The 16,855-nt window shown below is 36.2% G+C and overlaps 1 protein-coding gene across 13 annotated transcripts in view; it reads left to right on the top strand.

Annotated features, from left to right (window-relative positions):
• Positions 1-16,855, top strand: part of ZMYM2 (zinc finger MYM-type containing 2) — an 84,823-nt gene that overhangs the window by 37,990 nt on the left and 29,978 nt on the right. For 10 of the 13 annotated variants that reach the window (XM_056492779.1, XM_056492843.1, XM_056492802.1 and 7 more), the window contains 4 exons: positions 2,632-2,782; positions 3,530-3,645; positions 9,087-9,203; positions 9,789-9,939. In XM_056492779.1, coding sequence (XP_056348754.1) covers positions 2,632-2,782; positions 3,530-3,645; positions 9,087-9,203; positions 9,789-9,939 — 535 coding nt within the window. The remainder of the gene's footprint in view (positions 1-2,631; positions 2,783-3,529; positions 3,646-9,086; positions 9,204-9,788; positions 9,940-16,855) is intronic. The other 3 variants (XM_056492852.1, XM_056492878.1, XM_056492886.1) reach the window with 1 other exon arrangement.

Genomic DNA, 16,855 nt, shown 5'->3' on the forward strand with positions numbered 1-16,855 from the left:
CCCCACCCATCCTTCTGCTCTTGAGATTGCATCTGGAGTAACATGGTCCGTTTTGGATTTGACAGGATGCAAGGCATTGTCATACTGATGGAAGTTCAGTGGAGAGCTACCAAGGTGCTTTGATGGCTGAAGTACCTGACCTAGTAGGACAGGCTCAGCACAGGTTACTTTGTTCAACCCTGAGAGGAATAAAGGGGAATGAGTTATCTAATGGGAGGAGACAGAAGAAGACAAAGTTGAACTCTAGGAAGAGTTACACAGTGGAAGGAAGAAAGGCAAGAGAAAAACTTGAAAACAAAGGAAAACTTACTTAGATAAAGAAAAAGGTGGTTTGGTTTTTTTATTGTTTTGGGTTTTTTGGTTAGTTGGCTTTTTTGTTCGTTTTTTATTTGTGTGTGTGCATGTTTTGTTTTGTTTTTCCTCTCCTGTAAGGATGATGAAATCCTCCCGAGGGGTTTTGGAGTGCTTGTTCCTTGAAGATGTTCAGATTTGACTGGACAAGAGCCTGAGCAAACACCTCAGGATTTGATTTGAGCAGGAGGCTGCACTTGACCTCAGGGGGTCTCCTCCAGTCTGCATGATTCTGTGATTTTGTTCATCTGAAACAAAGAAGGAAGCAGTGATTTTTAAAATAAAGACTCAGGAAGTTTTTCTTTATTTGTTCCCTCTTAACTTAGTCACTAGTAAAGATTTTTGTATTTTGTTGTGGTTTTCCTCTGCCAGTGAAGATCATCTTGTATCCTGCCGACAACATTTACACAGCTTTTACTTTTCCTTAATTTATTTTCTAAATAAATTAAACATCCACTTTTCTTTCAGGATGATTAAAATACTAAATTAAATATTACTGTCTAATATACTGTAGTAAGAACCTGAGAAAGCTGTTAGGGTTCTCATCAGGGATTGAAACTCTTGGAGTGATGTAAGTAGGCATACATGGAAGAGTAAGACCAGGGCAGGAATCTAGAGTATTTTTTTCCTCTGAGCATTCTCTTAGCTTCTGACTCTCTAAAAGTCAGGGCATCCCTTGAACTTTATGCAATGTTTGTGTGTGCTATTTTTGGCAAATCTCTTTAATTAGTGCTTGTCCAGTCTCCTTGTGAACTCATACAAGCAGTTTTTCCATCCATGACTCTCTTTGGTAAGAGGTTCTGCTGACCTGCTGTGTGTTACATGAAGAGCTGTCTCCTGTTTATTTTCAAATTTCTCGATATTCATGTGATTTCGCATAGTTGTTAATATTAAAAAATACACTGAGCAATTGATCCATAGTGCTGTACATTATACCATTTTTGGTTTTTTGTAAATAAATTCCATCTCTATCTGTCTGTAAGACTGGATTTAACTAGTTTTCAAATTTGGGTACTGAGAAATAGGAAGAGCAAAGATATCCTCTCAAGCTTCTCTCATTCTGAGCAATGTATGAAACATATATGAAACATGCTTTGCCTTTCCTTCCCATTTCTTTCCATCTTGAGAATAGAGAAAGAGGGAGAGAGACTGCCAAAATAATTTCTTTTGAAGGGATCTTGGGTGCCTAAGTGATGATTTTGCAACATTTAGTAAGGTGAGAGTCTGTTTAGTAAGAGGTCCATCACTTTTAGTGAGGATTTTTCTCTTACCACTGTCAAAACCAAGACACTGTTTCTATGGGCAGAGAAGGTGTCCAGAAGGTTTTTTTCTGAAGCTTGCTTTATTGTGCTTGAGATATTTGCCTAACACTGGCATATGTAATGCATGTAGCACATCAGAATTATTGATTTTGTATGTTGGCTATGTCATTGGCATTTCTGCTCTGTGCAGATTTTTCTGCACTTTCCATAGAACCCTTGTTCCATTCTGTGGAAAACTGTTGATGGATTCACTGCTGTGTTGAGAGATGACAAAATTAAGTTTGTTATCAGGTTCTTGGAGTCACAGTTCAGAGTAGGAACTCTGCAGTGTGTTCCTCCTGCCTGAAGGATTGAAGATACAAATTTTTTTCTCCCCAAAGTTTATTTATTCTTCATAACTTCTGTGCTGTGCAGGTGACTGCACAATGAAACAGATTGCCCAGAGAATTTAGGGATTCTCCCTCCCTAGAGATATTAATGAACCATCGGGGATGCAATTTTGTGCAATGTGCTCTAGAAGACCCTGCTTGAAGAGGGAGGTTGGACCAAAGCTCTTTTCTAAGGTTACCCATTCTGTGAATCACATTAACCATACCAGACTCCTGTTCCTTTCCTCAAAACCATTGTCCCATCAAGAAGGAGGAACTGAATTCTTTCAAACTCTTAACTCAGAACAATTTGTTGCATACTCTTACCACAGTTCGTTTTGCAGACAGTGGGATTTGAGATGGAATTGGGATGTTTTGGCTGGTTTGAGTTTTTTTGAGGGTGTGTGTGTATGTCTATGTATTTACACAGAAGGTTAGTTTTAGCTGGCTTTTTCCCAGGAGTAAAAGACCCAACCACAGTGCTGAATGCTCTTGAGGGGATGATCAGGAGAGTTGGTATAGGAAGGATCTGATGAGGGAGCAGATGACAGAAATAAAACTTCTCCTTTGTTTTTTTTAAACCATAATTTAAGTCAAAAGCCAAGCATAGTTTTAACTAATGTGTTGTTTTGCTTTGTTTTATGTTTTAGAAATGTGGCCAATTAACATCTTGTACTGGCTGCAGAGCTCAGTGCAGGTTTTTTGACATGACTCAGTGCATAGGACCTAATGGATATATGGAGCCATACTGCTCAACTGTATGCATGAACACACACAAATCAAAATATGCAAAATCACAAAGTAAGTGAAAAGGATGATGGGTTTTCATCACTGCTAAGAGTAGACCTTTTTAAAAGTTTGAACACTGGGGGTGGTTATGTTTGTTTTACAGTTAGTCTATGGTGATGTGACTTCATAGTTTTTAATTTCATTTAAAAAAACAAAAGATCTTCTGTTGAACACCAGTAAATGGATCCATGAGGATTAATTTTCCTCACTGGCCTTTTTTGTGATGTTGGAAAGAATTTTCAACTGTCTTGAGGCTTCCTGTGGAAAAGATGGTGAGGCATAATGTGCTCTGATGTGTCACAGGATGATAGTGCAGGTTTTTTACATACGAATTCGTATTCTCCGAATTCTCATATGAATCCAGCCCTGGTTTTTGGTTTTTTTTTTTCAGTCAATCAGGAGATGGATAAGAAGGGGGTAGTTATAATGCATAGATATTCTCTAGATGAAGTTTTTGATCCTGTAAATACCTCAAAATGTGTCTTCTTCAGTATGCAAAGCAGATCTCAAATTGAAGTTGAAAATGCTCCAGTGAATTTTATGGGAGAAGGTGTTTTCATATTTAGTACTGATCTTTCATGGAAGTATTTATCCAAACTTCTGTAATTTCTTTTGTTTTGTGTGAGTTGTAGAAGCTGACTGGAAAGCAGACTAATCTTAGTTTTCTAAACTGAAAAACTAAAATGGGCTAATCTGTAATACTTCTTTTCCCCTATTATTTTCTGTTTATTTTGTTTGTAAACTACGTTTTTCTTTTAGGTGTGGAAATTATTTGCCACTTTTGTAAGCGAAACTCTTTACCTCAATATCAAGCCACAATGCCTGATGGAAAACTGTACAACTTTTGCAGTTCCAGTTGTGTAGCTAAATTTCAGGTTAGCTGTTGTGTTAAATCTTTTCCTCCCTAAATTTTTTTTGTGCCTGTGTTTGTGTTAAGTATTTGAATATTTAACTAACTTGCTTGCATATACATGCTTGAGAGTTACAATTAACATAGCAGGTGCTTCTGGCTCCTAACAATTTCTTTGATCAAAGTTCTGTTTCATAATGATAACACTGGCTGCTGTCCTAAACTTATAGAACTGGATTATAGCAACCAATTTACGCTTCATATTGTTAGAAAACACAAAGCTGTATCACTGCTCATCTTATTTTTACCACCTAAGCCTCTTCATGGATGTGAGCCTTGCTGTTTTGCATTGAAGACCAACATATTTAGCCTCTTTTGTGCTAAACACAATAACAAAATTCTCATGTTGAATGTAGAACTAACTAAGGTTTGCCATGGGGAAAAGTGATTCCTTCCAAAATGAAAGGTTGGAGCCTCAACCATTTCATTTATGGACAAAACTAGCTGTTTAAATTGTGGCCAGAAAATGGGGGGTTGCAAGGCTAATGACATGCACTCTGGATGAGGCTGCTCTGCTTGTTGAAAGTGTCATATTTTCAGTATGAATTAAGATTAAAGTATAAGTGAAATGTGTTGTAGCCATTAATCTCTTGGTGATCAAAGGATATATTTAAATAATGTTTCAATTTTTGTATGTAAGAGCATATTTCCTCAGGTTTATGCTAATAATTGATAATTGCTTTCTCATGGAAGGGTGTCATACACCCACACAGGGTTTTCCCATTTGTCATTGAACTTTGCTGTTTCCTGTCAACTGGATAGCAAATTGGTCTTTTAATTGCTTCTTTAATATACCCTGGGAAGGACCTGTATCATGTAGCCATGTTCTGTGTTTCCTTCATAACCAGTTTGGTAGGTGTCTGTCAGTGGAACTGATTAACAGAATACCCTGTGTATTGTGAGTATGTAATGACAGACCTGTAGTATTTCTTGCAAACCCATTTAACATCTATTTTATTGTATGTGATTTTACAATTAATTGCATCCCCAAGAGCTCTTGGAACAAATACAACCAGGGAATGATGAATTCAACCTGGGCCTTCTTGGATTTGCACATAAGTCAACATTGCCCAACATTATTGAATAGAACTGTCAGATCATTTAATGCTGGTTGTGGGTTTCTGGTCTTACTGAGTCCTTGTGTTCATGCTTCCATTACAGTCTCAGTGCTGCACACAGATCTCCTGTCAGTGTTGCAGTGGAGTTTTAATTGAAGCAGCCTTGCAGTTCTGTGAGTTCTCAGTAAAAACCAAGAATGGGTAGGTTGTCACTTGCCTACAGTTCGTTTGCTTCAGCAGCACTGTGGGATTTTAAAGTTTTGATAGCTTTTGAATAATCACTGTGTAGAAGAATAAAATGTATTCCCCATAAGGCTAGAGTTGAATGTATGAGAACAGCTTCTTTGTTCTGTTCATTTAGTATTTAGGTGGAAAGGATGGTATTACCACCATGTGAGCACTGGACTATAAATGCTCCCTTGAGGCTTCTCTTGTATCCAAGTGACACCTAAGGTATTGAACCTCAGTTGAAGAAATGGTTGATTTACTATGGTGCTCCATATTTTTCAGTGTTTACTAATGGAGATAACTCTTGCTTTAATTTTCTGGCTTCATATTCATCCCTTTTTCCTGCTGTGCCTGTTCTTCCTAGACTTTTTTCTTTAAGGGTTATCCTTCTCAGAACAGAATAATTGCTGTTTCACAGCTGTGTTTCCTCACTTCAAGTATTTTAGTCCTTTTGGTTTACAAATGGGTAAGTTTGTTTTACAGAACTTCAGGATTGATTATAATTGTGTCTTAGAAATAAGCTTTTATTCTAGCTAGTTGTTCTTTTAATGTATTGAAATATTGGAAAGTTTCAGCTGAGCTGCATGTTATATGGTTTATGTCCATATCTACATTCTCCATTGAGCAGCCAGCTTGTAAGAGCATTTGATCTTAAAAGAAAGAGAGTAAAGGAGAGAGAACAGCCTGCTTTATGTGGTTTTTTGTTTGGTAATTTGTGGTAGAACAGTAGGACTGAATCTTATCTTCCACACTCTGTCTTGGAGGTTGTTATTGCAGAGTTAAAGGCAAAACTGTTCCTGGGGCGTGTTGTTTTAAATCAGTATTGATACTGGTACTTCTCCTGGGTCAGTTGAAGATCTTGCTGGTGAGGGAAAAATAAGCTGATTATATATTGTGAACATGGAGGCTGTAACATAACTGTGTTCCCAAAGTTAGCAGCTTGTGTAAGTGTCTGACGGTACAAGCTACCTGGCAAAACATACGTCCGTACAAAATTTGTGCTAAAGCTTTAATTAGTTTGGGTTTTACTTCAATTTATGGATGTATCTGCAGAATTGTAGGACCAGTATGGGTAAGAATTACAAGTAAAATGGCTTTTAGCAGGAAATTCTCTCTGGTTATTCACTAATGTTCTCTTTCACCACTGTGATGGTGCTTGGAAGTGTTCTTGGCTATATGTGTTGCACCTCTCTTTCTTGTACACACATTTGTGCACACAGACAAATACTCTTCTAAATTTGATAATAATAAAAATATTTGAGGCTTCCATGCCCAAGCTAGAACGTCTGAGTGTGCATGAGTGTGAGGGAATTGATTGTTTCTTTCCCTATTTAATTTAGTGTTCTTGATTTTGCTTGTGGAACCATCCTAGTGAATGACAGCATGTAGCAGATTCCTCATAAGTCCTTCTCTCATGCACCTTAGGAACAACTTGATTCTTTTTGTTTTCCTCAGCTGGAAAAAACACCTTGTCTCAGTCTGGTTGTCTATTAGCCCTTCCACACATACACTTATGTACAGAAATGTTTGCACAATTTGATTTCATATAGCTGTGAGCAAGGATAACTCTGTGTCACATATGCTGCCATGGCAGGGGCAGGCCAGAAGCTGTGCTGCTGTGGTGGTCCTCTCAGAGATCCTGGGCTGTGCCTACCAAGTCTTCATTATGAAACAAGCAACTTAGAGCAGTTTGAGCTGGTTGTATTGGAGATTTAAAAGGGCTTGACAATGTTTTTTTTTGCTTTGCTTGCACTTCCCATGCTCTTGTTAGGGCAGGCTCTCAAAAGAACAAACATAGGTACATGTTTGCCATGTACCAAAGACATTTTAAGATGTCTTTGATACAACATAGCATGGATAAAACTTTGTGTTTAGGGTGACTGGTGAAAGATTTTAATGAATTTATGATCTTTTTTCTTTTATTATTCTTTGTGTGTAATTATGTTTCCAAATAATTCCTAAAGGTACTTTAAGTACCTTGCAAGTTACAAGCAAAGCAATATGGTGAAAATACTACATACGTGTCATTTTGACTCAAAATATTATGTAAAAGCAATCCTTAATTGTAAGCAGGGTAATTGAAACTTTAAAGAGGCATACAAAATAATGTTGTGATTAATTTGATCTTCTGCTCGGTTTAGAACTTTCAGTGATATGAACTTAGTTCTTTACTGATTTTTCTGGAAAAATACTTTATTATCCAGAGGAACTCATGATAAAAAACACAGCTTTTGTATTTGTTTTAGAAGCAATAATGCTTAATAGCTTAGATTTGTTTAATCTATAGTTATGCGTAAATTTCCTTTAAAACAAATTCTAATTTTAAATAGTCTCAAACTTTTTTGTTCTTACTTCTCTTGCTTTTTGTTATTTTTCAAATATCAGCCCCTAGACTTTGTGAGTCTGGATTTTCTACCCCAGTAAACAGTTATGGAAAGAAATAAGGGAATGTAGCATACCTCAGAAAATAACGAAGAGCTATGTTTTACGTTTAACTTATACTTTTGTAAGTTACTTATAAAACTTACACTTTTATAACTTACTTAACACCTCACAATAGGGTGTTTGGGTCCCATGCTGGAAGATAACTACAGACATGAAAGCAGCTAAAAATGCCTCTGTATGCCTCTTAAAAATGCTCTCATGTTTGTGCAGGTCTTCAGCTATTTAGAGCAACCAAAGTGAAGCAAACCTTGTTCAGGCACTGGGAGATATGCTGGATATAATGGGAGAAATATGATAGTATTTTGTGTAGGCATCAGAAAAAAAGTTCTTTTAGAAGTTATATATGTAAAGTTGTTATAGGCTAATGGGCCATTGAGGTAAAGGTGTCATCTTTATGCTGCCTGGCATTTGGTTTTCAGGTCCTGCCTGTGATTGGGAAATACGCATGATTACTTAATGTCTGCAGATTCTTGATACAGAATTAATGCATCTACATAAGATGATACTGTCTGCACTGCCAGCTAGCACTCAGCAGTACCAGATCAGGGTTTATATCAGCAATAAATCTCAACATAGTGTTTTATTTATTTTTTAGTGTAGGTGAGCCCTTACTAACATGACAGTGTGAAGAAAATATCCTATAACAGAAATGTTTTGAATTTTCACTTGTTACACAGTGAAGAGGTAGTAACAAACCTGTCTGAACAGAATTTGTCTTGAAATATATTTGTTTTGTTACAAATAGTGTGAGAAAGTTTATTGAGAAGGCAGATGTAAGAAGTTTGTCCTGGATTAAAGTGTCTGTGATAACTACTGATTCAGATTTTTGTCTTGAGCATCACATCTATAATACACCAGTAATTCCTGCTTAATCAGGGAATATGCAAATACACATATAAGACATACTGAAAGATATAGGTACTGTGCAATTGAGTCTTATCTACTGATTGTCTCAGAAATGTATTAAAGAAATTACTCCATTACAGAATTAAATTCTCATACTTACACATGCAATCTATAGTATTTTTCTCAATTTTAAACCCCTGGGTTGTGTAGGGGCTGGCTATGTGAATAATTGCATTTTCCTGCCATGGGATTGAGGCAATTTAGGACTGTTAGCTAGTTTTTTCTTAATCTGAGTAGATGTGAGGTTTCTCATTGAAAGCTTTTTACTGTAGTAATACTGTATTTTCAAGTGGTAAGCTTGCATAAGATACTGATAGTCTGCCTTGGTGAGGTTTGGCTTTGAAAATACTTGTTTGTTGGTTTTTCTCTGTCTGTCTCCAAAATAATACAAGATGTCAAATGTATTTATTTGAAAATATGTGTTTTGTGATTAATAGAAGCATTCAGTTTGGGCAGAGTTTTTGTTGATTATTACAAAAAATGTGTTTACCCCTAAAAGGCATAAGAAAGGTAAGGTGAAAAAAATATGACTTAAAGTAATTATTATGAAAGTAAGGGTAAAGATTCAAAATTGGAAAACATGAGATGACAAGGGAAAAGGAGTTAAGCTAAAGAACCAACCTGCTGTGATTTTGTCCAAAATGCTCTTGAGTTTATAAATAAACACCTAAATTCTCAAACACTGTAATCTTTATTGAAAAAAACCCCACATTTTAAAAGCAACTTTGTTTTTTAGTAATGTATGTATTTCTATATTTATGTTTTTCAGACTCTCAGTGTTCAGTCTTCAACAAATGGTCAGTTCGTCTCTCCCAGTGATATTCAGTTGAAATGTAATTATTGCAAAAGTTCTTTCTGTTCAAAACCAGAAGTACTGGAATGGGAGGTAAGGGGGGATGTGTTGGTGTTATTCTTAGAATGATGATGTGTTTAAAAGTTTAAACTTAGCTTTAATGTGGTTTTTCTGGCTATTTTATAAGGTATTGAAGTTTCTTTTAAAAGAAAGTTCAGTTAAAAATCTACCTGTTCTTTAGAATATAGTTTAATTTCAGTATGGATAAAAGAGGAAGTCTTTCTTCATAAAAAGTATCTGTGGAATTTTAAAAAAAGAAAGTATTTTCTCAGATCAGCTGTGTGTCTGAAATCTGCTTTGATCTCCAGTTATTGTAGATAGACCATTGTTACACTTCTTTATGAAATGAGAGAAGTATCTAAAGAGGATATTCTGAGATTGAGTAGCATATTTTGTGTTCAGCGCTTTCATGTGAAATTATGAGGATTTGAAGCAATATCAGCTTAATTGGGATTTTTAATTTTTTTAGCATTAGAAGTCATAGTCTAATTATGTGTTCACACTTCAGTTTACTTTGTGAGTTGTCTTAATGACAACTATTATTTCAAGTTGCACTAGTTAGACCTTAACATTTTGTCCATTAACCTTATTCATGATGCTTTGCAACTTTGCATTTAGAACAAAGTGTATCAGTTCTGCAGCAGAGCATGTTCTGATGATTATAAGAAGCTTCACTGCATAGTTACATACTGTGAATACTGTCAGGAAGAGAAAACCCTCCATGAAACAGTGAATTTCTCTGGTATCAAAAGACCCTTTTGCAGTGAAGGTATGTATGTTTTTGGTTTTTTCCTGAGGTACTGGTCATTGTTTGACTGTGGTTGGCTTTCTTTGTTTATATGTAATGTTAAAATTTTAGATAACAACTCATTCTGTTGTACTTGAGGCTAAATCAGAAATCTCTTCATTACTATTATTGAAGTGATTGTACCTGTTGTTATTAGTGCAGATACTTTTTATATTAGCTTCCTTTAGAGTTTTCACCACTTAGTCCAGGTTAAGGGTAACACTTTTCAGTGTGTGTGTGTAAATACATACACATATATATGCACATTGCATATATACATATGCACAAAAAATTATACATTCTTTTTTTAAAACATATGCAGTAGTGCATATACAGCATTAACTGCACTGATAAACACCAAGCTTTCCTTTTGATTAAGAAAAATTAAATACAACAGGAGAAGTTCTATGTTGGCTTAGAATAGTTACTTAAGCAATAATTTGAGCAATGCCTGTTGCAGTGTGTTGATTACTGTCAGTACAATTTGCTTGACTAATTACTTGAATTTTCAAAAAGAAAACAAGCAAAAAGGGAGCTCCACGGGCCTAGGATTTTTTAAGTTGCATTAAAGTATTGTTTTGATAGAAATAGAAAAGTAGATTTTTAACAAGGACCTATCCTTTCCACTTCTGGTCAAGTCTCCTTTGATACTGGTGTTTATCACGATCTTAGAAGTTTAGCTAAAAGTTTGGATGACCCATCATTCACAAGTATGGTGAATATTTTTTTCTTTAGTTATAACAGCAACACTTCCAATATAATTTGTAGGACCTGTAGAAGATCTCTGCTTTCAGGCAGATTAAATAATAGATATGGGAGATTACTTGTAGGAGGATCCAGTTAAGCTGGAGGGGGTTGGCATGCAGGGCTGAAGGCAGTCCTCTCTCCATGCCATTCCCTCACACCTCAGGAGTCTTTTGTTTCTGAAGAATGGAGTATGGTGTTCTGGACTGCAAAGTGATAGCTGGAGAGTAAAAAAACAGACAAATTAAGTCCCAGCCTTACAGTGTATCATTGCACTTTTTGCTCAGCAACCTCTAGCTAGAAATTGTTTCTGTGAATGAAATAATACCACAGAATACATTCAAATAATAGCAAGATACTTTTCTGGAGATTAAAGTATATGCTTCTGATACTATGAATATTTATGACTCCCTCATTTTAAAGCTGGGTGGCTGTCACAATGAAACTGTGAGTAGAAAGGATGAGTAGGATTCATAATGCCAGCTATGTCATTACTACTTCTGTATGAGGAGGCTTGAAGTAAGTGAGGACTTGTGTTTTCTATTGGAAAATGTGAGGAAGAAAAGGAATAAAAAAAGGCTCTCAAGTGTAAGTAGAGGTACTAAGTGGGGGGAATTTGTTGCCAGATGTCTTAGTGTGTGTCTTGAGTTTGCAGATGCTGGACTGCCAGCTTAAGAGTAAATAGTATATTTATGAGGGTGAATGTGCAAAATGTTACCATAAAGACAAAGTTTATCAGCTTACTGTGATGATCTGAACCACTGAGTAATAGAGAGAGGATAGTCAAAAGCACCATCAAGTAGATTATAACTTAAATAAATACAGTGCATACCTGCCAGCTGTACCTGAGGTCTACTTTGTGATGCACAGGACAAAGAGCTGAATGTTTTCCCATCATAAATAAACCAATGACCTGGACAGAAATTCTGAAGGAACCTTAGATCATTTATTTTGAAGGAAAACCAACAGTTGTTATTAATGGCTGTAGAAATTGTGCAATCGAAGAATTAATAGTGCTTAGATCTGATGTGGGAAGGACAGGGCCAGGACTTCTGGTGGACAACAAATCATCATCAGACATGATAGATTTTTCTTCCCCCTTTTGTAGACATCTAAACATCACTGCTTTGTCCCTAATTTCAAAGCCTTTTTCCAGATATATATCCAACTGTTTGTGAAATAACAAGACCAGTACAAGTATCTAATATTTTTTGGATATGGAGGCCATCCTGGTTTTGATATTGCAGATTGTTCAAGGAACCTCACCAACACAGATTATTTTTTTGAGCGTGCAATTATTCTCCATCAGAAGAGAATGTATCACAGTTTGAGAAGGAATAGCCAGAGTTATTCAGTCACAAAAGCTGCTGGCATTTTTGGAAGAAATTGAACTCTTAAGAGAAAATGTGGAGAATATTCAGGGGAGTGTTTATAAAAGGCTCTAGATAAAATCAGAGGTTAAAAACATGTTGAAATTTTTGCAGATGTACTTGTTCATCTTCGTTCAAACTGATGGGAAAGCATATATAAGATCAACTACATATATCTCCTGTCTGCTTAGAGCTGCCCTGCTGCAGTACTGAAGATGTTGCCATTGCTCCTCTTCTTCATACCTGTGGGTTTTTTTCACACATGCATATACATATATATTTACACACAAACACTGTCTAAAGGGTTAAAGTCTTTTGGATCAATATTTCTGTGCAGTTTTATTCCAGCTCTCTCTCTCTTTATATGTTTCTATTGAGACACTTAAAAACATAAGCAGGAAGTAGCTGAAACCTCCATTACAATAAGGTGTGATTAGAACTCACCTGGATTTTGTGCTAAAGATGGTTATTAATTCTTTCATGGAGTACTGGATGCTTTTTCTGTTTTTGTCCAAAAATCACATGCTATATGGAGAACGATCATCCTGAACAGAGTAGATGAGAGTTTAATCTGTTCCACTGGTGCTGAGGTCCTAGTGTTTTGCCACTGGAATGCTGCATTCCAAAATACCTGTATCTAAATTTAGATATATTGTTTAGATAAACAAGATATATATGATGTATGCTAAACCAAGAAGTAGCTTATGGGTTTTTATGTATATGTAGTTGCATGAGTGACAATTGAGGATAGGCTGTACAAATTTTTAATCCTGAGGAAATCTTCAAGTTGCTCGGTGGATTTTGGGAGTGGATTTGTTTGGTTTTTGTTAATATATGTTCTTTCTGAGAGTCTGGGAGAACGAATCAGTCTTTGGCAATCCAGCAATGAAACTATTATATGATGAGTATCACCGTAATTTTATTTTATTTGTAGACTTACTTAATTCATCTTTCCAGTAGAACTAAGTGCTATGACTTGGACAACACAGGCTTAATAATTTTATAATGCAAATGTTAATACTATTTTTAAATGGATAATACAGATAAAAGACAGCTGTCAAACTAGCAACTCTACTATCACCCTAATATCCTGCTAATAAATTTCTGGGAATCATGGTTTCTGCAAATGAAAGTTAATGCAGACATAGAGTTTTCTCTGAAATAGTCTCTGATGTTTCATATAAGTAGAGATAACATCTTAAAATACTGTAGAGTCAACAAGTGGAAAAATAAATTTAGGAAATTAAGTAATTGTACATTCTTCCAGGAAAGGTCTATATTCAATTAAAGCATTGTAGATTTTAAAGTGGGATTTTCCCAACCAGTACTGCACAGTGAATTGTTTGGTAAAGTATACTATTAAATGATTCGTTGATTGCTTTTTAGATTTATATGAAAATATTACAGATACTCAGATATCCTTAACACAGGTGTGTTAAATTTCATACAGGTGCTTACATACGAGTGTTTCTCAGTCAATTAGGATACTACCTGATATTTATAGCAATTCCTGTTGTTATTAGAAACAACAAAAAAATGATGTAAGAAGTGATGTGTGATATGAAATGTTGCCAAGACTTAGTTATAATTGCTAGGCTTCTATGTTGGGTGGGCCATAGAAGAGTTTGTGCAGTGGCACTGCCATGCTGAGCTGCTACATCCCCTTAGACAAAAGGAGGACACAGCTGTGCTTGAATATCTATATTCCTGATAGTTGGTCTCATTATTTTTATAGTGAGAGCTACAGAAGTTGTTGAAACACAATTTTTTAAATAGTTTGCATTAGCAAATATCTTCTCTAGAGGCACTGTTACTGCTTTTAAGAATGAAGTGTACAGAATTTGGGCTAGCATACAGAAATTTTTGAAGACAGTACAAAATCACCCTTTTACACACTCCTGGATTTGTACTTCCCAGAGCTGTTAGATCCCTTTCTACAGCTCTTGATAGAGGCCTGCCATGTTGAAATAATTTGATCTTGCTGTGCTGCCCAGTTTGGTTTTGCTCATGACCACTTCCTCTGGCAGTGTCCCTCTTGAGATAAGTTCTAACCTGAAATGTCAGTGTCCTTGTACCTTTCATCTGAAGCTTTATTTGGTGCCCAGTTGGGACATGCAGGCAAAAGGGAACAAATAAAAAGCAGAACATGTCTTAAATACTACCAAATGCATGATCTGTAAAAATACTCATTCACAATTGCAAGAGTCATGTTACTATTGCAGGAAGATATTCCTTTCCTACAGACTGGGTTAGTAGATAACTAGAAGTGAATGTTGGAGGTATTTAGAGGTGCCTGGGCTATTCTGAGTCACTGTGACCTCCTTTGACTGCTCTGGACAGAAGTTAGAATGGGACATTCCTGGCATCTCTTTGAGCCTTGGCAGTTTTCTTTAAGGAACTCTGATGGCCCAGAGGCCGTGGTCGTGGCCATGGCTCTTTAGGCCATGTCGTCTGATTAAATAGTCTGGTTTTAAATCTTTGAGTCGCAGATGACTATTCCAAACAAATTTTGTTACTGTAAAAGTTAAAATAATCTTTTTTAGCTTATAAAAATGAGTTAAGGTAAAAGGGACAGCATATTCAATTCTGACAAATCACTTAGGAGGTATTTAACAGGCTCCCTTGCTTCAGAAGCACCAAGTGAAGGCTCTTGGCTATGCTGCAGGAATACAGAGTTCTGCACCTCCTAGACAAATGCCTATGGAAGAGCTGGACAGTTGGTTCTTGTGGTATTCCACTTGTGGAAGAGTCTCATTGCAGACGTAGTCTCCAGTTTGTGCTTCTTAGGTGCATCTTTGCTGAAATTATGTGACAGTTTTAACTTGTTAACCTGGATTTTATATTTATACACTGTTGTTGTAGTTGAGAAGTGGAAAGATAGAACTATGTTGTGGAAGAGATTGTTTATGTTCCTTTCTCTTTGTAGAGGGAGAACATTGATAGTGCTCAAGTAATATAATTTAAATTTTCTGTACATGTATTGAGTCTTGAAATTTTTGTTTTTCTTTGCATAGAGATAATTCATAACAGGGTAAAAAAATCAAGTGAAAATTCCTGTACATTGTTTGACACCAGTGGTCCTTGTTAGGTTTTCATTCTTTAGTGTTAATTCCATGATTGTGTTTCTTAAAGAGGCCTGTGATAGTTCCTTGAGGAAAGACAGCATTCACAGTTGCAGATAAGGGGTGATGTAATTTAGTGTGCTGAGATTATGACCACAAGAATAAGAAAGCTTATAAAGATGCTTCTTATTAATGTGAAGGAATTAACAACCTGAAAAATTTAAGAATAAGCAAAACATGAGTAACTGGATTTGTGTAGGAGAGAGGAGAATGGAAGGAGATAGTACTTAATATCAGGAAATAGTAGGATAAACTGAGGTTGTATGAAAGATGGAATGAATAATAATGAAAGGTACTTAAAGTGAAGACAAGGAAGGAGTGTACTCTTTACACAGAAGAGGGTAGGGTCTACTTCAACAGTAATCCAAGAATCCAAGATTTGGGTATATTGTATCTGTTTTCCTAAAAATATAATTGTTTATTATGAATGCAGAGATGGCAGGTGATAGTGTGGATATGGAAGAGGTTTTGCATGTGAATCAGTACAGAGGGCGATAGAGGGGATGGAGCATAACTCTAGAAATCTTCCAAGATACAGCTTGTGATTCTGCAGTCCTGTTGTTCTTCCTAGAACAGATAACAGTTGAAGTTATTACAAGATAAGAGAACAGCAAGTCTTGCATGTTACTTGAAGGACAAAGGTAGTCTAGTAAAGACAGCCTTTCAGAGGTAAAAAATAATTCTTTTAGGATGGAACAATTACTTACTTTCTATAAAAGATGTTAGTCACTTCGGTAAAAAGGGACTGGTGTTGAGGACTCAGGATTATTTCTGGTTCAGTATTCCTTTTTACTGAACTACTTGATGTAGAAATCTGCTCAACTTCCTGTAATTCAGGTAGGTGCTGCTGGCAGAATAATGTGAGGTTAAGAGTGAGGTACCAGACACGGGGCACCAAATGTGAGGTTAAGAACCTCTAGTGCTCTAGCCACCAACTCCATTGGGTTATCTTAAATAAGCAAAGCAGCTAATAGTTGCTAAAAGGTTATTTATTGCAGAAGCACATCAGTCTCAAAAGGCATAGTCAGAGACATCAAAGTCCATGCTAAGTTTTGGTATAAAGTCCCAAACAGAAGTAGAAGCTGCTCTTGTCAAAGGTCCTGGGAAGCTGATGTTGCTGCAGCAGCTCCTGTCTTCTTGTTGGGTGTTGACTGATGACGGTGGGCAAAAGCAAAAAGGAAAGCAATGGCAGGAAAAGCAGAAAGGGTGATGGCAAAAAGCACAGCTCTCCCCAATCCATACTCTTATATAGAATCTTCCCAACAAGCTAAGACACAAACTCGGACCACCACTCCTTGACCTGTTAGAATTCTAGTTTCTTAACATGCCAGGTTACATATAGAGCTACGCATACGACCTATCTTGTTCTATCTGAAAAATGTAAGCAATATTCTTACTATAGCTCTATTATGTCTAAGCACTGTCTACAACCATGGTCCTGGAGCCTCTACTGAAAACATTAGTATGTTTTTCAACCTTCACTGGAACTTGCACTTTGTTTAGTTGACTTTACTTTGGTATCTAAAACTTTTACTTACTAAAAGCATTAAAGCTCATACTAAAACTAACTTACTGATTCACTTACTTATCCTAAAACTTAAACTTACACCTCTAGTTTATGTGTGAGTGGCTTAATATACTTCAGTCCATCCAAAGGCTTTA

Source organism: Oenanthe melanoleuca, chromosome 1 (genome assembly GCF_029582105.1).
Source record: "Oenanthe melanoleuca isolate GR-GAL-2019-014 chromosome 1, OMel1.0, whole genome shotgun sequence".
NCBI classification, from domain to species: domain Eukaryota; kingdom Metazoa; phylum Chordata; class Aves; order Passeriformes; family Muscicapidae; genus Oenanthe; species Oenanthe melanoleuca.